General features: G+C 33.1%; 4 protein-coding genes across 4 annotated transcripts; 1 reads left to right on the top strand and 3 right to left on the bottom strand.

The window, feature by feature from the left end:
• The first annotated feature begins 86 nt into the window (after positions 1-86).
• Positions 87-2,976, top strand: LOC105974820 (rhamnogalacturonan I rhamnosyltransferase 1-like). Its single transcript, XM_088818361.1, has 8 exons — positions 87-616; positions 984-1,064; positions 1,099-1,174; positions 1,255-1,417; positions 1,518-1,807; positions 1,908-2,112; positions 2,195-2,352; positions 2,468-2,976. Exons 1-8 carry the CDS (start codon positions 358-360, stop codon positions 2,712-2,714), a joined length of 1,479 nt encoding a protein of 492 aa, XP_088674487.1. The 5' UTR covers positions 87-357; the 3' UTR covers positions 2,715-2,976.
• Positions 2,977-3,841: 865 nt separating this feature from the next.
• LOC105974787 (transcription factor MYB106) lies at positions 3,842-5,586 on the bottom strand. Its single transcript, XM_012999940.2, has 3 exons — positions 5,356-5,586; positions 4,953-5,082; positions 3,842-4,557 (listed from the first exon to the last, which is right to left on the bottom strand). The coding sequence occupies exons 1-3, from the start codon at positions 5,498-5,500 to the stop codon at positions 3,906-3,908; spliced, it is 927 nt and encodes a 308-aa protein (XP_012855394.2). The 5' UTR covers positions 5,501-5,586; the 3' UTR covers positions 3,842-3,905.
• Positions 5,587-7,991: 2,405 nt separating this feature from the next.
• LOC105974786 (myb-related protein 308) lies at positions 7,992-10,862 on the bottom strand. Its single transcript, XM_012999939.2, has 3 exons — positions 10,644-10,862; positions 10,079-10,208; positions 7,992-8,937 (listed from the first exon to the last, which is right to left on the bottom strand). Exons 1-3 carry the CDS (start codon positions 10,774-10,776, stop codon positions 8,091-8,093), a joined length of 1,110 nt encoding a protein of 369 aa, XP_012855393.1. The 5' UTR covers positions 10,777-10,862; the 3' UTR covers positions 7,992-8,090.
• A 5,158-nt stretch (positions 10,863-16,020) lies between these two features.
• LOC105974788 (transcription factor MYB16) lies at positions 16,021-17,613 on the bottom strand. Its single transcript, XM_088818363.1, has 3 exons — positions 17,439-17,613; positions 17,227-17,356; positions 16,021-16,842 (listed from the first exon to the last, which is right to left on the bottom strand). The coding sequence occupies exons 1-3, from the start codon at positions 17,575-17,577 to the stop codon at positions 16,083-16,085; spliced, it is 1,029 nt and encodes a 342-aa protein (XP_088674489.1). The 5' UTR covers positions 17,578-17,613; the 3' UTR covers positions 16,021-16,082.
• Positions 17,614-19,819: the final 2,206 nt, after the last annotated feature.

Here is a 19,819-nt window from a genome sequence, read left to right on the forward strand (position 1 = left end):
TTCATTTCATCTCTCTCTCTCTCACTCACACACACACAGACACACACTTACAGAGGCTAACTATAAAATTAACTTTAATTCTTGTCCCTAAAATTGTGCTGAAAATAGAAACATTTTTTTTTCTTTTTTTGTTTTGCAGCAAAATTTGACACTTGTAATCATTTCGTGAAATTTACTCTTTCATTTTGTTTTTTTCATTTGTTCTAACCCCCAAATGTATACCTAAAGATTGAATCTTTTTCACAAACCCAAATCACGCAAACATGTAATAAAATATATATATACACACACATTGTCATGCTGGTGGTTATGAATCCGAGATGAATTACTGGCGGTGGTGGAAATGAGGGTTAAGAAATGGAGGCCGTTAGATCGGAGAGGAGTACGGAAAAACCACCGCCGCCGCCGCCGCCGCAGATAATACACCGGACGAGGTTACACGTGTGGTTCATTCGTGTCTGTTCCGCCATTTTAGTATGGACTTGTTTTGTTCAGCTCGTTGCTGTTGGGGAGCTCTGGCATCCTCCTTCCCTCACCAAATTTCTGGGTTTCACAAAAATCTCGGTTCTTGATTATGGATCTTTGTCATTTTCTCCGCCGCCGCTTGTTCCGGCCAGTGAGTTTTTATAGCTGCCATTGATGTTTGCAGAGGTTTTTTTTTAGATGGGATATTGTCGATTAGTTTTACTCTGTTTATTAATTATTAATTGATTTTGCTCTGCTTTGCTTTGCTGTGCTATATATGATATTAATTAAAAATAAATTATGATAAATTAGTCATTATTACAAGTGGGAAAGGAGAGAGAATTGCAATGTGGTGAACAAAAAACCAGTATGATGCTAGACTTGTAGTTGTCGAATTGTTCGTTTTTTTATATAAATTTCGACCGAATGTTATTTGACATTATTTTTTAGTGCTTGCGTTGGAGTATCTTGGTATGAGAATTAGGGTATTTCAATTCTAGATAATCGAACTATTGTAGGGAATTACACGAGCAATGGTTTTCTTGAAATCTCTTGCAATGGCGGATTGAATCAAATGCGCTCCGCGGTTAGAAATATTATCTACGTTTTTGTTTACCTTCTCTCAAACTAAATTAATCGTCTTTTCCATTTTAAATCTTACGCTTGTTGTCCCTAAGCTTGACAAGACATCATTCTGGGCTGATCCTAGGTATTTATTTATTACACTTCACGCACATGTCCGTTTTTGTACTTTAGAAAAGAAACTGAATGGTAAATAATAAATGACAGCGACTTCGAGGATATATTCGATGTGGGGCATTTCGTAAATTCACTAAGAAACGAAATTCGAATTATCAAGAGGTCGCCTAAGAGATTCAGAGCGAGATATGGTTATCTGCCACTTCAAATGGCTCCTATCAGCTGGTCAAACGAGCACTACTACTTACAACAGGTTCGTAATGAAAAACTCGTCTTTTTTTTTTTTTACCGTTTTGAAATATTAGTTGAATATTCGAACGCTTAGAGAAATGTGGGCCCCACAAAACTTGCAGATTCTGCCTCTCTTTCATAAACATAAAGTGATACACTTCAACAGAACAGATTCCAGGCTGGCGAACAACGGGATATCTTTGGATCTTCAAAGGCTGAGATGCCGTGTGAATTTTCAGGCGTTGAAATTCACACCGAAAATCGAGGCATTGGGGAATAAATTGATTCGTAACCTTCAAGAAAAGGGTCCCGTTTTAGGGTTGCATTTGAGATACGAGATGGACATGTTGGCTTTCTCGGGTTGTACTCATGGATGCACTGAGCGAGAAACAGAGGAGCTCAAACAACTGAGGTTGTGATTAAATTGATTGAAGCGTTTTTTTCAATAATTAAAAGATGAAATTTTGCGATTTTTTTTTTTTTTTTACCTTTTTCGTGTTTGTGGCGGGCAGGTATGCTTTTCCTTGGTGGAGAGAGAAAGAGATTGTATCGGAAGAGAAGAGATCTCAAGGGCTATGCCCACTTACACCCGAAGAAACGGCTTTGATTTTGCATGCATTAGGTTTCGATAAAGAGATGCAGATATATATTGCTTCTGGTGAGATTTATGGCAGTGAAAGAAGACTTGCATCTCTTAGAGCTCTCTTTCCAAGAATCGTCAGTCATCTCTCTCTCTCTCTCACACACACACACACACACACACACACTATAATCGGGCGTTTCTCATAAAAAAATCCAGGTGAAAAAGGAAATGCTACTTAGTCCTGAAGATTTACGACAGTTTCAGAATCATTCGTCTCAAATGGCAGCACTCGATTTTTTCGTATCAATCGCAAGTAAGGTTTTTGTTCCCACTTATGACGGGAATATGGCAAGGGTTGTCGAAGGCCATCGTAGGTACTTTTTTGAAGTAGTATACATACACATATACATACATAAATATAAAAAAATCGTCTGAAAATAAACATTAAAACAAAAAAGAAACATAAAAAAATGTTTGTTTTGCATGTAGGTATCTTGGGTATAAAAGAACATATCAATTGGACAGAAAAAGGCTTGTGGAGTTGTTGGATTCACATTCAAATGGAAGTTTATCATGGGCTGAGTTCTCATCTTCCGTGAGGCGGGCCCACGTGACGAGGATGGGACAGCCGAGTAAACGTAGGGTTATTTTAGACAAGCCGAAAGAAGAAGATTATTTCTACTCAAATCCTCAAGAATGTCTAACTAACACTAGCAACGTGACCAATGTGTATTGACAGTTAGACCTCCGGAACCAAAGTGTATTGACAATTATACCCCCGGAACAAGATTTCCATCGCCCTCCCTGCCTGCGTATCAAGACTCGAAGAATAGCTTGGCAAAGAGTACGATTTTTTTTTCTTTTCTTTTTAAATTGTCTTGATTTGTTATGTTCATACATAGATTAGAATGCTACCACGAAACGGAGAATTTTTGCTACTTACCTTATATTCAGATTTCCGAAATATTTTGGAATGGAATTGGAATTAGTTTCCAAGATTGGAATTTTTCCTAATAGTTCGTTCAAATATACCAAATAAAAAATAGTATCACGCAGCTAAAATATATAAATTGAAAGATATTCAATTCAATATCCAATAAATTATTCAAAAAAAAAAACAAAAAAAAAAACTGTCTTGAAAAGCTCTGAACTTCATCATCAAAATAAATAAAATCTCAAGATTTCGAATCAGTAAAATTAGCTGCATAATCAAGAAACTTGAAAACTCTAATAAAATAAAATCAAAAAATTAAGTTTGTTCGATTTCCTTCTTCTCCGATTCTTGAGTGTTTATATCTGCGTCGAATTGCTTGAGAACTTGTTCATCGGCAGTTTTTTCAGCCTGCAACACGGGTGCATAGTAATCGGTATGCGCCTCCATACATTTTTTGAGAGCAGAAGTTGCTTGAAAGCACTTATGAACTATATTCTCTTTCTTCTTCTCTCCTTCATCAACACACTTTTCCCACTCTGTAAATGCTTCTTTTCATGAACAAACAAAACCCACATTCCCCCTCTTCTTCTTCTTCTTCTTCGCCGCATTCCTCTTTTTTGATTAATTCTTCAAACAACTTTCTCCAAATTTGTCCTGCCTTAATTGACGGACTAACGTTAAATTAACTTAAATGAAACAAAAATATTAAATTATTAAAACATGTGGGACCAAATATGAAATCAGTGCAAACTTGAGGGGTGAAAACTATAATTTTCCCTATTCAAATTAGTGTTCCATTAAAAACACTCCTATTCTTTTTTTTCTTCAATATATATTTATATATATTGCGAGAAACACACTCATAGATAAATGACTACTCCATCAATTTTACACTAACGAAAACAATAATTAAGAATGCCACATGAATAATAATTTTCACCTACTACTAATTAACTACGATAATAATCAATACATAATCCCATAAGACTAATTCTAACAAAATAATTTTCTCAAATCTCGATTGGAGAACGCCACGTCATCCAGGGAGCTGCCCCAATAATCCGCGGCCACGTCATCTTCACGGGCAACCGATCCCCACCATCCACCAACAACAGCATTACCATCATCGGCCGGCGTAAATCTCGGAAACCCTAGGGAATCATCAACAACACCAGGGGTAACGCCGTCGCCGTAGAGCTCCTCCGAAATGTCCATTATGCCCTTGGCCCCACCGCCATCATCCACGTCCTCAACGGCTAGTTCTTCACCGAAAGCTGGGAACGGCGTCGGGGACTGAAGGCTGCTGCCGCCGGCGAAAAAGCAGTTAAGTGTCCCGCCGGTCGTTTCACATTCCCATGCATTGAGTACGTCGAAACACGGCGGCGGCGTTGGAGGTGGTGGTAGAGCTGTGAACTGGCGGCGGACGAGCCTGGCTTCGGCTTCGAGCCGAGCGCTCTCCCACTGAGCCATGTGGCAAAGATTGGCGAAATCTTTTGGTTGAGCGCAGCCGAGCCGGTGGTTAATGGGCATATGGGTCACCGGGTCAAGACCCATTTTAATCAGTTTCTTTTTCAGATTAGTGTTCCAATGATTCTTTATTTCGTTTCCAGTCCTTTTTGGCAAGTGTGCTGCTATGGCCGACCATCTGTCAAATTAATTAAACATTTTCTCTTTATTATTTTAATTATCATTTCATACACACTTGAAATATATATATTATTATTATTATGTATATATATATATATGAGCGGACAAGATAAAATTGGGACAGGCTAAATATAAATAAATGTAAAGAAGTAAAAAAAAAACACTCATAGAGAAGAATAAAAACAAGTCCAAAAAATATGTAGAGCTGTTGCTTTCATGAGTACACAAAAACATCAAAATTCAGTAACGATAACTCTTCATATATAGTTACGTCGTTTTCATGCATGGCTGACTTCTGCATGCCCGCAGAGGATAAAACAAATGTGATGATCGATGATGATCACAAGCTACATATATACATAATAATTAATTAATATAAATATATATACGTGCCTGTTGCCAACAAGGGCATGGAGTTGAATAATGGTGTCTTCTTCTTGTAAGTTGAATTTGCCTCTCTTAATATCAGGCCTCAAGTAATTAGTCCACCTTAATCTGCAGCTTTTCCCACATCTCTTCAGACCTGCAGTACATAATTAATTACAATTTCAATAATTAATTAATTAATTAACTAAATAACCTCGTTTAATTTAAATATAATTTCTTTTGTTCCCGAATCGGGTATTATAACAATGCTAAATTGATAATAATTCTCTAAATTTATATGATAGTAACACATATTTCAAGTTCACAAAAACCCCCATACATAGATATATATAGAATTATAAGCTCGCGCGCGCACACACGGACACACACGTGTATATATAAGAGAGCATATAATTAGTAGTTTAAATACCAGCTTTAGAAGGAAGAGAAGCCCAGGAACCATGGCCGTGTAGATGAATGTAAGAAAGAAGCTTTTGATCTTCGAGAGGTGACCACGGTCCTTTCTTCAGGACCACGTTATTACATCTTCGTCCTTCGTACCTCTCGTTTTCCATCTTTTTTTATCTATATGTGTGAAAATCAATACTAGCTTAGCTAGTTGTTTGCAATTGTATGAAAAGGTTTCTAGACTGCGCCTGCGTACAAGAAACAAATTATATATATATCCTCAAATCACGTGAGGTTATAATATTCGCATGCAGAACTCTCTTTTCTTCAGAATATTATTTTTCTTCTATTTCATTTATTTGAATTCATATATAAATTCGAATTACGAATATATCTTTTGTGTCACAAATTTAAAATTCTCAACTGCCGACAGTAAGCAATTTAGTCCCCGACAAAATGCCTTATCCAGACACCTGAAATTATATACCGGCCTTCTTATTCCAGGCCAATTAAATATCTCGTGATTTTTTTTTTTTTCACGTGAATTTCACATGCATATGATTAGTTAATTAATTATTATAGTTGAATTTCACAGTTCAACTCTTATTATGTTGGTATGTTATTAAAAAAAAACCTATGAATTTTCATGTATCTTGGATAATCTTATTATAATAATCTACCGTTTTGGTTGTAATTTAAAACTTTAATTTTGCCTGCGTAGATTATAGGATATTTAATTATTTATTATGGATCTCCAATTTTGTCTTAGGCTACAAAATTACAAAAATACCCACACCTATTCGTAATTATCAAAATCCCCCCATGTATTTTTCATGAGATTCGATATGTATTTAATTATTATTATATTTTCTACTATTTATATTTATAAAAATAAAAATCTCGAGCTCGTGAAAATATAACAAGCTGAAAAAATAGGGTCGAGCTCGAATTCGATGAGCTATTTACACCCGTATATGTACAGTTGCGAGCGAAGTAATTAATTATATTTCCGCGTATTAACTAACATTCAGAGCCGTATAAAATAGCAGTAAAAACGTTGCTTTCCAAACCTAGTGACAGATAAATATTAAATATTATAATTATTCTGAATTTACTCTTTTTTCACCTCCCAAAGTGCATAAAAATAGATCATGAGATTCAATGCATTTTTATATGAAATAAATTGTGTGCAGGGAAGTGCAGTAAATTTTACTTCGGTAAAAACAGAAACAAAAGTCTTATAAGTAAAAGGAAGCAACACGTGAGTTCGTATGAGAGATCAGCTAGCTAGAACTTAGCTTTATAAGATAGTACGTACTGAAAATAATCTATAAAATGCATGCATGCAGGGAAAACCTAACTTTTACTGTGTAAATTATATATGCATGCAGATTGATTACGTGTCTGACATATACATACAGAAATTGATGATTACTGATTAGTTTAATTAATTTATCAAAAAAAAATTTAGTTTAATTAATTTATACGTTTTTCCTATTTTACCCATATAGTTGTGCATGCGCCTGAAGTTCGAAACCCGAGTTCTTTGTTCAGTGCTATCCCGGCCGATAAAATTCACCGGTTCATACCGTAGGGCTATATATATATATATATATATATATATATATATATATATATATATATATATATACATATATATATATATATATACATATATATATATATATATACATATATATATATATATATATATATATATATATATATATATATATATATATACACATATTTTTACATTTATATATATGATCCCTATGTTTAATTTATGTATGACTAAAAGTAAATTTAAAAAAAAATATCTCTAATTTATTTCATCAGATATAACATCTACGGTACCTTGAGTCCGAGATCGTTTAAATATAATGTTGGGCCTGATTAGTTAGCCCAGTAAGTGTTGTCCTCGGTTCACATGGAACTTCGGATTAAGAAAAAACAAAATAAAAAACAATTTCAGGCAAATTACATGCATGCATAATTAATGTCTGTACGTAGAACATTTATATATAATAATTAAATTAGGTTTCATGTGCTTTCTAACCCTCAAAGGCATGAAAAAAGGATACCAATCTTGTTTCTTCATATAGACAGACAACAATTGACCACCAATTCGTAGTCTTCAATGAGGGCATATATATATATATATATATATATATATATATATATATATATATATATATATATATATATATATATATATATATATATATATATATATATATATATATATATATATATATATATATATATATATATATATGTTTAATAATGTGGTAATTAGTGTAAATACATATTTTTCAAATACATATACTTCTGCTCGAATTTATTCATATTTATTGAGTTCCTTTACAGTTGTATAAAAGGCAGTCATACATTTATTTTAAAGAGACAATTATATATAGGCTCATAGTAGGCTATTTATATATAGTTTCAGACAAAAAACTTATTAACCTAAAAGGATAGATATTAGACTATTTTTTAATTTTTTTTTGGGCCTAAAAGTCATTAAAGACAAAAATAACCTCAATTCAAAGTTATTTCAATTTCATCCGTCAATTTCTAGCTAGTTTAACCTAAGTTTCACTTTCACCATCACTGGACAACAAAGTGACATTATATTATCAACTCTAAACATTATAATTATAATTATAATTAATTAATCACCCAAAGTTATCAACAAACATTTGACACATTATTTCTTACAAGCACAAGCACGTTGAATTTAGTGCTAGATTTTCATTACAACAACACAGACGAACCCATCGGCGGCGAGCAAGTCGGGAAATCAAGAACGTTGTTCCAACAATTAACATTGCTCTCGTCAAGAACTCCCCAACCTCCTCCGACGACCACATTATTACTATTATTATCATTACCATCGGAATATCCGTTTTGTACCGCGCTAGAAGGAACATCCACAAACCCTTCCACGAAACTCGGAAACCCTAAAAATGAATCACCATTGGTGTAACTACTAGTGGTATAATCGTCACTAGTAGGGTTCATAGTGGTGGTTGTGTAATGGAGTTCCATTGAATTCCCCATTATACCCTTGACATTAGGTATTGCATTGATCGATGAATCACCGTTGAATAATCCCACATCCTGGATTTGGACCGTATTTTCGGAGAAGTTTGATGTAGGGGTATTTTGGGTAGGCTGATTAATTATGCTCCAGCTTGAGGGGGAGTAACCGTTGAGTATCATGGTTGAGATGTCTTTGTCGGGGTTAGTCCACGCCCACACTTTGAGTATGTCCAAACACGGCGGCCTCGGCCGCGGTGGCAGTGGCGGAGCGGCGGCGGAGGCCTTGTTGACGAACGAGAGATCGGAGTGGAAAGGGTTGGGGGCGCCACGGAGAACGAGCCTGGCCTCGGCTTCGAGACGAGCGCTCTCCCATTGCGCCATGTGGCTAATATTGGCGATCTCTTTCGATTGGCCGCAATCAACGGCCACTAGATTCTTCGGCTTATGTGTAATTGGATCGATTCCCATCTTAGTGAGTTTCTTCTTCAAATGAGTGTTCCAATAGTTCTTTATCTCGTTATCTGTCCTCTTTGGCAAGTGAGTTGCTATTGCCGACCACCTGTCAATAGCAAAATTGATTAACAATTAAATTAATGAATGAATGAATGAATTAATTAATAATAATGTGAATTAAATAATTGGATGATGAGTTGATGTTGATAATATATGGTGAGGTAGTTTGTTGGTCACATGCATTTATTTCTCACGTGGAATGGCATTTATGATATTTTGTGCCCCCACAAGGTAAATGCTAGTAGCCCAGCTAGATAGCTAGAACTAGGGGGGAAATTTTGAAATTAAGTAATTGTACAATTCGTCAGAAATTTACATTTTTTATTTAATTTATTTATTTATTTATTTATGAGAGATATGATGATTGCATATATTCATGCACATCAGAATATCGAACATTGGTATTCATAGTAAAGTCGTTTTCAAGAATAAGATTGCACAGTGCATACATTATATATAGGGTAAATTCCACTTTACCCCCTCGTACTCTGGCTAAGAGTCACTTTACCCCCTCGTACTCTCAATTTTATCGATTTACCTCCTTGTACTTGTACAATTTCCTAATACAGTCATTTTCTTCAATTTTTGTCAATTTTGACTCTAACGCCATTTGGTCAACTCTGTAAATTACAAAATTGCCACTGCCTATAACGCGTCGTTTCTCCTCCGTTAATATTGTCATTTCTTCTTCTCCCACCAATTCCCCTTCAAAGATATCCCCAAATTGAACCCCTAACTTAGTAAAAATCAAGACCCAAAAATTGATCGATTCCACCCAGTGCAAAGAAAAAAATATATGAATGTGTGAAACTTTTTATTTTCTAATCTCGAGAGTCGAAATCGAAAAAATTTAATATTTACGTCAATATTTTGACTCTTGACCAAATGGCGTCAGAGTCAAAATCGAAAAAAGTTGATGAAGAGGGTTGTATTGGGAAATTGTGCAAGTAATCGACGAAATTAAGAGTACGAAGGGGTAAAGTGATTCTTGGGCAGAGTACAAGGAGGTAAAGTGGAATTTACCCTTATATATAACCAAATTACGATGATCTATATATTATTCCCTGTATTAATTAAAATCATTAATAATTAGTGAGAATTCATGTGGAGATTTAATACTTTAATTTGGGTTTTTCTGAATACTATAATATTAATTAAAAGAATTAATAAATGAATTAATTAAATACCTGTTACCAAGAAGGGCATGAAGTTGGATAATGGTCTCCTCTTCTTGTAAGCTGAATTTGCCTCTCTTAATGTCAGGTCTCAAGTAATTTGCCCACCTTAATCTGCAGCTTTTCCCACATCTTCGGAGCCCTACGATTAATTAATTAATTAATTAATTAATGTACAACACCAATAAAAGAAGCATTAAAAATAGTTCCATAATTCATTTTAAACAACTAAATTATATTTTGCATTAGAAACCTGCACGAAATTGGAGTGTTTTATATATCTTTTCTTGCACGAAATAATATCTTTGTCCGTTAATCACTAACGTCGTTAACTATGGAGATGATTTCATGCAACTGTTTTTGTAAGAGGATTTATGCAATATTAATATATTCATTTAAAATTCGAAATATTTTTGAATATCAAGCATAACAGATTTATTCAATCAAAACATAAAAAGAAATAATAACGTCCGATAATTAAGGGAAAACATGGAAGTGTGGTGAAGCTGGTTTTCTTAAACCTAATTAAGACAGGTGGTTTTATTAAAATATATTTAAAAAAAGAAAAAAAAAATACCAGCTTTAGAAGGAAGTGCACGCCAGCTGCCATGGCCATGTTCATGAATGTAAGCCAATAGCTTTTCGTCTTCTTCAGGAGTCCATGGCCCTTTCTTCAGCCCCATTTTTTCACAGCATGCTGTCCTCCCCATTTTCCCACTTCTTTTCTTTTCTTTATTTCTCCTACTAATTTATATTTATTATTTTCTGTTGAAAGACTATATATGCAACATACATTAGACTATATATACTTATATATATATGTGTGTGTGTGTGTGTGTGTGTGTGTGTAAATATGATGAAGAGTTCAATAATGCAGGCTGGTTAACTATTTCACTTTGCCTGAAACAGAAGGTAGACTAAGACTACTAGTTTCTTATACCTGTTTTTTTGGTTTTTTTTTTTTAAATGACAAAATTGTAATATATATTATTTTTGCTTTAATTTGGTTATTTCGAAAATCCAAGGATGTTTTTTGATTTATATTTATGATAACAGAGACAAGTCTTGTAGACTTGTAGTACGTACGACGCTATCGAATAGTTTATGCATGCCCTCTAGGTATTATCTCGGGGTTCATATACAGTAATCATCATCTTTTTCTTTTTCTCTTTTTTTTTTTTTTTTTTTTTTATATATTATATTTGATAATTCCATGACTGTAATTTTATATAGGCTAAATTACGGGCATACCCCTGAGGTGAGGTCAAATTACAAAAAGAAAAAAAACTCTCATGTTTGGGTAATTACACGTCCGTCTTACGGTGTCAAATTCAACAGAATCTTTTTGATTCCGTGGAATATTCTCTAGTTTGTACTCGTTCTGTGAAGAAAAAAAATGCAGTTTTTGAGACACATCTTGTTACAAGATGTGTAGCTCGAACGGGGTAAAACGGTTACAAACTAGAGAATATAATATTGCACATAATCTCGAAGATTTCACTAAATTTGACACCGCATGCAAGGTGTACGTGTAAGAAGATTCATATTAGAGGGGTTGGTTATAATTACCTAAATATGATTTTTTTTCGTAATTTGTAACCTTATCTCAGAAGGTGACCGTAATTTAACCTTATATATATTGCAATTGAAATTAATTTATCGGGGGCCGGGGGTCTAGCGTTAGCGAATATTCTAGGACCATGTTAATTTGATGTACTATATACGGGACCAATATTAATTACATTCTATTTAATTATTCTTTTCAAATTTTCAACACACATATGAGTGTGAATTGATAACATGCTTGTCGGAGAATGAATTCATATTTAAGTATGTAATTATTCGAAACCAATTTTTGGGTTGGTTTGTACTAATGCAAATAACACTTTATAAAGCACACGGTGATCTTGATGTATATATCTTGTTTTTTAGGACCATTATTTTTCTTCTAATAGTAAAACAATACCTTTGGGACCAAATTAAAATTTCCCCCTTTTTTTTTTAATTCTTAATAACTTCATTTAATTATTAGTTAGCTAATACATGTTTTGTCTAGGCTCGATCACAAGAGTGAACTGATTGGTAGAGTAAGAAAAACACGACGTAAAACAATTCAAGTTCGATTACATGCAACACTTTGGCTTGTGTGGTAGTTTGCTAGCTGTGCAAAAACGGAGTTTATACCCCCAGTACACATATATAGTTGTAGGTTTGATAAATTGTACGTTTGTGTACATAATTGTAGCTTTTAATATGTAATAATAGACCTAATTGATGAGGTATATTGTTAAAAATGTAAGTAGTTTGCTTACATATGTAGTAAGGAAACATTCTACCTTTGTTCGATGTTCCCATGATAAGTGAGATTTGTTTATAAACGTGACAAAATATCAAAGTGTTGTGGTACCACGAGGAATTTGTTATAATTTGCATTAATCTCGTGTGTTATATATTATATGAACTATTTCCTCAAGAAATTAAGTGCCCGAATTTGCTTTCTAATTAATCATGAAGCCCTTTGGTTATGTACTATGACAGATTAATTAAAGGGTAGACCATCTATTTTTAATATATATAATAATATTTTGTTACCTAAATTTTATTAATTAATTACTTCAACTTGCATGATTAGTCACTCTTACAAATGATTATTATAATATTAAATTGAAGATCAATATATGACATATTAATATCAGTATCTATTAATTAGAACATATTAATTTAAACACTTTAAATATGAGCCACTTTGCGATGACAATTAATAAATCATAAATAAAGATCAATTTGTTGCTCCATACAACAAATTGATTTTTATTTATAATTTACTGTAAATGTTGGAACAAATTATTTTTTTTAGTGATTTATTGTAATTGAAAAGTGGCTTGTAAAATGGCATAAATTAATAGTAAACGATGAAAATTTAGAAAATTTTAAAGTAATTAATTGGATAATAAATTATATACTAAAATTGATTAGATATATATTGCCCACTGAAACTTTTTTAGTGAAGGAACCCGCAGTCATATAGGTGCATTGGGTAAACGTATACTCTTGTATAATAATACTTTCTCTATGTTCCATAATATCTGTCTCTTTTGAGATTTTCTTTTGTTCCATGTTATCTGTCAGTTTACAATTTCAATGTTGCATTAATTGCTTATTTTTCAATTTTACACTTATTAACTCTATACCACTCTTCATGCATTAATTAATAAACAAGGGTATTTTGGTTCATCAATATCTATTTTTCTAAAAACAAGACATATTTATTGTGATTCTTAAGATTTGTGCAAAGGTGAAAAACGATACCTATTTAGGAACGGAGGTGGTAGTTAGCTAACAATTGGAGAGAGGTAAACCACATTGGACTAACCATGAGTGACAAGATTGACCTAACGACCGTTGGCAAGAATTCGAACATATTGGTCAATTAAAACATGGTCCAACCGCTAGATCATCTCTTGCAGGAGGACATATTGACGTAGTTTACCATTACATTTCGAGTGGTTGAGAGTTGTGTTCTCATGAATACAAATAAAAAATTAAAAAAAAAAAAAAAAAAAAAGTGGTTCTTTTGTTAACAAAAAGAATAAATAAAAAAAGTTGAAGTTTTATTCATTAATGAAAATAATCCAACCACCTCCGAGACATTGAGTTGATATTAATGGCTTTAAATACACTTAATTATTATTATTATTTGTGTGTGTGTGTGTGTGTGTTTTACTAGGTGTAATTAATGATGCTATAAATGCCGTATGTGCATATTAATTAATCTATATGCTTACATTTTGTGTTGGATATTTACTTCTCGTTCAATTGGCATCAATTCTTAACCAGCAAAACTTGCGAAATCTGTCCTTCAACTTTCTGGGTTTTCACGTTTCGTCCTTGGATATATTTTGTTCGCCAATTCGGGTACATTATCTTCACATCCATCCCAAAGTTAGTTCATGCAATTAAGACAATTATTTAACAGGAAATAAGTTATATATTTTTAATATAATATACTACACAGGACGGAGACAAGTGGCCATAATGGGAATCACTATTAACAAGTAGGGTTGGCAATCGGGCCATGTGAGCCGAGCTTGGGTTGGCTCAAGCTCACATACCATCGGGCCTCGTTACTATAGGCTCAAGCTCACATACCATCGGGCCTCATTAGTATAGGCTCAAGCTCGGCTCATGTAATTTTTCTGGTTTCGGGTTTATATCGGGCCCCATTACTATATAATTGTAATGAGTAACGAAATTTATAAAAATAAGTGATGAACAAGATTTACCTCCAATGAAGTCAATCCAAAAAAAACACCTAGACGATCTTTGCATGTTATTCGAAAAACTTGAAAATAAGACTGAAAAACGTAAAAACAAAAAATTAGTAATTCTTATTATTGGAAACGTTTTATATTGTCAAATCTCGGTGATATGTTGCATTTGATTCATATTTAACTTATTACCACCGTCACTACTTAATTCCTTTTATTTTGACTTTTTTCTTTACAAAATCAAATAATCTTAACAGTCCTAACTTGTATGTTGATCCATAACATTAAAATAATAAATATATTATATATTATTATTATCCTAATCGGTCGGGCCTTATTCGAGTTGAGCCATAGTAGGCTCAAACTCGGCTCATAAATAAATCGGGTTTAGTAAAATGGCTCAAACTCGGCCCGGCTCGCTAAAAAGTAGGCTCGGCTCAAATATAATCGGGCCGAGCCATCGGGCTTCGGTTAGGCCCGGCTCAATTGCCGGTCCTATTAACAAGTAAATGTAATAATTATGTTTGGCAGTTGGGGAATAATTATTTTCCAGCTCAAAAAAAGTTGTAGTAAAAATTCATAGCCTTAATTATTAGCAATATACAGTTTTAATTAATAAAAAAATTAATTTCTACACCCACTGTCAGATAATACCATAAATATATATATATGTTCTACGTGTACAACCATGCATTTTATGTGCATGTGAGCATGAATTTATAGTGTACGCGGTTTGCAGAAACAGAATCTAGCCTATAGTGTCTGCTTATAATCTATTTATTTATATATAAAAAAATAAAAAATAAAAAATAAAATGTACAATTATTTGTTCATACAGTCCTATGGCCCAATAATGCAACATTAAGCACATTTATGTTAAAAGTTATGGGCTAATTAGCCCATCTATAACACTTGGACCACTTCAAGCCCATTAACAAAAAGATAAATCCCTTCTAATACAAAACGCTGTCGTTTCAACAAAACATTACAAATAATTGGGGGGGGGGGGGGGGGGGGGGGGGGCGGGTTGGGGTTGTCCGAGTCTCGGTGAGTTTTGCGCCTTTTCCTCCAAGGGACACTATTTTACAACTCTTATAAATAAACCCCGTTTTCCCATTATTCCTCACTTTGAAGTCGAAATGATTTCTCTTCTTCCGCATTTCTAGCATACCTTATTCCCAGATTCTCTCGGTAAGTTCCTATGCAAAGTTGTACGGTTCGTTGTACTTTGAACTTGGAGTGCTCATATTCTCTATATTTTGCCGTTATATTTTGGGAAACGATTTCTAACAAGTCGTAAGAATTGTAGCACAAAAGTTGTGTCTTGAGGAAAGAGACAACTTGCCTCGGCAATTATCAACAGATATTCAACAACAAACATAAAAATGGATTAAATACCAAAAAAAGACCCGCAGGTACGGTCAAATTACCAAAATACCACTAGTTTGTTTATGTCCAACATTTATGTTTAAAAAATCTGAAGATTTTTGAGAAATTTGGAGGTACTGTAAATTGCGGACAAATGAGGGGTTCTGTAAATTAGCATTAGTGTTCAACAGTTTCTCGTAATTAACCCTAATAATTTAAATTATTCACATTCATTGAAATTTGTTTAGTGGGAGTAAATTTCTTCAAAACATAAATTAATTATTCGACAAGAATAAATTTTATTCAAATTGTAATGAAGATAAGTCCCAAAAATAAATCTACCAACTTTAGAGCAACAACACTTCCTCTAATTAAATAAACTACATATGAGATTCCATCTGTGAACTCACTAAAGTATGCAACTCATTCCAATAGTTCTTGCCCTCGTCTTCGAAATCTCCGACGTGATTATTATTAGTGCCGGTCGGGTTGTAATTATCGTCGTTACCTTCGTAATTAATCAACCCCATACCCATCAACCCCGCGAGATTATAATCATAATCCATAGCGTAATTATCAGTACTAGGGCTAATATCCTTGTCGTCGTGCACCAGCTGCATGGAATTGTCCATTTTACCCTTAGCTCCCGCGTCAGCGTTCACAAAAACGACGTCGTTCTCCATGAGTGAACCAGCTGTAGGTGGTACTACTGCTGCTGTATAACTATTCATCGAGAAGTTTAGGGTAGAAGTCGGCGACTCGAGGCTTCCACGTGAGCCGAAGAAACGGTTCTGCGAGGCGGTGGTGGTGGCTTGCCAGACTTTGAGTACGTCTAAGCATGGCGGAGCCGCCGCTGGTGGTGGTGGTAGTGGGGCGGAGAGTTTTTGGAGGAGGTGAAGCTTGGATAGAAACTTGGACTCACGGACGAGCCGGGCTTCGGCTTCGAGCCGAGCTGTTTCCCACTGAGCCATGTGGCTGACGACTGCGGCCTGAGCCGGGGAGCCGCAGATGGTGTCTTTACGCTTGTGGGTAACCGGGTCGATTCCCATTCGGGTCAACCGTTTCTTGAGACGGGTATTCCAATAGTTCTTTATCTCATTGTCGGTTCTCTTTGGTATATGTGTAGCTATGGCAGACCACCTAAGACTATGCCAAAACCAAATCAATATTTCTTCTTCCCCAATCAACAAACACAAACACACACACACACATACACATATATATATATATATATATATATATATATATATATATATATATATATATATATATATATATATATATATATATATATATATATATATATATATATATATATATATATATATATATATATATGGACAATGATATTAATATTGCAGTAGAATCTCGATAAATTAATAACATCGCTTAATAATACTTTCTTGTGGTCCCAACTTGGTAAAATTGTATTAAATTAATAGTTCGATAATTGAATATTTCACTAAATTAAAATAGAATTTTGTTAGTGATGGACTGTATTAATTTAAAGAGGTTTAACAGTACCTGTTGCCTAAAAGAGCATGAAGTCGCATGATATCTTTTTCCTCCTGAGAGGTGAACTTGCCACGCTTAATATCGGGTCTCAGGTAATTAGTCCATCTAAGCCTGCAACTTTTGCCACACCTTTGAAGCCCTAATATTTTAAAGAGAGAGAAAAAAAATTAGGGTTTGGTTAGGACCAAAATCATGCTGTAAGAAGACAGAGAAAAAAATACCTGCTTTTGCAGGTAGGGCTCGCCAGCTGCCATGGCCATGTTCTTCAACGTAAGCAAGAAGCTTCTGGTCTTCTTCTCGAGTCCATGGCCCTTTCTTCAACTCAACTTTTTCATATCCTCCATTAATTGTTCTTCCCATTTTTAGGGTTTGATCAAAAAACACACACAGAAAGAAGATAAGTTGTAAGAGAGTATTTAGTAATATATATCGCTTTGTCGGATTTATATAATGTTTTGGGCATGCATATATATATATATATATATATATATAATGTATGTATGTATGCATGCATGCATGTATGTATGTATGAAGAATTAAATATGGTGGTTTAATTTATGATAAGAGTAATAGTAGCGCTATGAGGGAACAGAGACAACATACGGATAGGGGGTCATGGCCCCCTCCCTATTATAATTCTATTTAAAGATACCAAAAAAAACGTGTATTATTCCGTCATAATTTTTTTAATGCATTCGTCCACGCGAAAATATTGATTAAAAATAAAAATAAATATATATATATATATATTGCTATTATATTATTTTAGTAGTAGTAATACATAAATTACATGCAAGTAATTTACTGAAAATGGTACTAAATACTATTTATGTAGAGAAAAATTAAAGCGAAGGTTTGAGCTGCCTCTCATAATGCTGTCGGGGGAATTAATTATTAAACTGTTCTTTATGACGTCACTATTACAGCACCTTTGTATAGTATATATATATATATATACACATATGAACTCTATAATGATGGTCTCGCAATTAATAATTATAGGGACTTGTCATTTTTTGCTATTAAGAATGAGAGCCACATTAGATTTCGTATTGGATTTTTGGGCAACGTTTTATGTATTTTTGTGGGACCACATATAGATATATATATAAATATTATTTATTTATTTTTGAAACAGGTAATAATACATAATGGCACTGTAAGAAAAATGATACTCTCTGCAGTAAAATAAAAACTTTAAGGGCAAAAATTGGTGCTTGGGAGTTATAAATTTATAGTAATTAATAGGATGCAACTACTCTACACAGTTTTCTGATACATTATTTGAGAATATAAATTCATTTTCATCATTACATTTAATTTACACCCCCACCCCCACCCCCCTTTCTCTAAATGCCCCATGCATTCAGCTTTTTTAACGGTTTATACCCAAATTATGGCCTGTTTAACTTTTAACAGAATCAATATTTTACATATACATATATAGATATATCATACAACAATTATTTCTTTTTTTGACTAACAAGTGAATTTACAAACAATCATGCATATATATATGACTACTTTCACTTAGTTTTATCTAATTTTCCTATATCTTATATATAAAAAATAGAAACGTCGGACAACCCTAAGAAATCCTAATGGCATTTTTGTAATTATTTATTTTTAATATTTTTTCTGTAGTTTTTTACCTATATTTTTCCACAAATCAAAATTGACACTGAACCGTGAAGAATCTTTTCAGCTTCAATCTTCTATTTTTCGTAAATATATCTCAAAAGTCAAATCTTAAAAGATAAAGAAAGAAATTCGATTTGTTAAATCTTAACCTATTTGTTTGGATTATAAATCTTACTAACGTAAAAAAACTAATGTTATATAAAATATGAATACTACTAATTTTTTAAATTTTACTATATTAGTGTATTATATTTTTTTTACGTATTGAATTGATCATTTTTTATCACTTTTAAAATACGATCCCGTGCATCGCACGGGGAAAATGCTAGTATATATATATAAAATAAATATTTAGTCTCAACAGCATAATTAATAATTAATGATAATTTATTTTTATTTAATTTAATTATATATTATAATTGTGAAATGCATGGTTGGTAAACAAAATAATAAATTACCTCATCGGCAAAAATTGGCATTAATAAAGTTTAGCAGAAGAGGACTGGTCCTATCCGCCAATTCAAATTTGCTTCTGCAAATTTTATTGCTCCCCTCTTTTGCATCAACAGTACGTTGTTGTTTCGTAACAATTATTGGTGCACTTTTTTTTATTTCTTAATATTTATATGTAATATATAAATATATATATTAGAAGTTTCTTTGTTGAAGAAATTAAAATTGTGGGGAAGTACTCACTATATATTATATATATAATACAATAGTAAACTAATTGTTGTCATTATAATATTAATTACTAGTATTAATTCTCCCCGTACAATGTACGAGATAGCATTTCAAAATTTAAATACATGATAATAACAATTGTAATAGGAAAAATTATGCTCACTGTGAAATAAGTTCAAGAATTGGCTCGTAAGTTTTACTTATTTATTATTAATTATAACACTAAGTGCAAAAATGACCAACAATAATATAAAAAAAAAAGTACAAATTAATTAAA

This window comes from Erythranthe guttata, chromosome 5 (assembly GCF_056151865.1).
Source record: "Erythranthe guttata isolate IM_541 chromosome 5, IM_541, whole genome shotgun sequence".
Lineage (NCBI taxonomy): Eukaryota > Viridiplantae > Streptophyta > Magnoliopsida > Lamiales > Phrymaceae > Erythranthe > Erythranthe guttata.

Coding starts and splice junctions, on each gene's coding strand:
- LOC105974820 (XM_088818361.1), top strand. CDS start 358: ATGGAGGCCGTTAGATCGGAGAGGAGTACGGAAAAACCACCGCCGCCG. Junction 2,113..2,194: donor GAGCTCTCTTTCCAAGAATC/GTCAGTCATCTC, acceptor AAAAAAATCCAG/GTGAAAAAGGAAATGCTACT. Junction 2,353..2,467: donor GTTGTCGAAGGCCATCGTAG/GTACTTTTTTGA, acceptor TTTTGCATGTAG/GTATCTTGGGTATAAAAGAA.
- LOC105974787 (XM_012999940.2), bottom strand. CDS start 5,500: ATGGAAAACGAGAGGTACGAAGGACGAAGATGTAATAACGTGGTCCTG. Junction 5,083..5,355: donor TTCTCTTCCTTCTAAAGCTG/GTATTTAAACTA, acceptor TATGTACTGCAG/GTCTGAAGAGATGTGGGAAA. Junction 4,558..4,952: donor CATGCCCTTGTTGGCAACAG/GCACGTATATAT, acceptor TTAATTTGACAG/ATGGTCGGCCATAGCAGCAC.
- LOC105974786 (XM_012999939.2), bottom strand. CDS start 10,776: ATGGGGAGGACAGCATGCTGTGAAAAAATGGGGCTGAAGAAAGGGCCA. Junction 10,209..10,643: donor TGCACTTCCTTCTAAAGCTG/GTATTTTTTTTT, acceptor AATTAATCGTAG/GGCTCCGAAGATGTGGGAAA. Junction 8,938..10,078: donor CATGCCCTTCTTGGTAACAG/GTATTTAATTAA, acceptor TGCTATTGACAG/GTGGTCGGCAATAGCAACTC.
- LOC105974788 (XM_088818363.1), bottom strand. CDS start 17,577: ATGGGAAGAACAATTAATGGAGGATATGAAAAAGTTGAGTTGAAGAAA. Junction 17,357..17,438: donor AGCCCTACCTGCAAAAGCAG/GTATTTTTTTCT, acceptor TTAAAATATTAG/GGCTTCAAAGGTGTGGCAAA. Junction 16,843..17,226: donor CATGCTCTTTTAGGCAACAG/GTACTGTTAAAC, acceptor GCATAGTCTTAG/GTGGTCTGCCATAGCTACAC.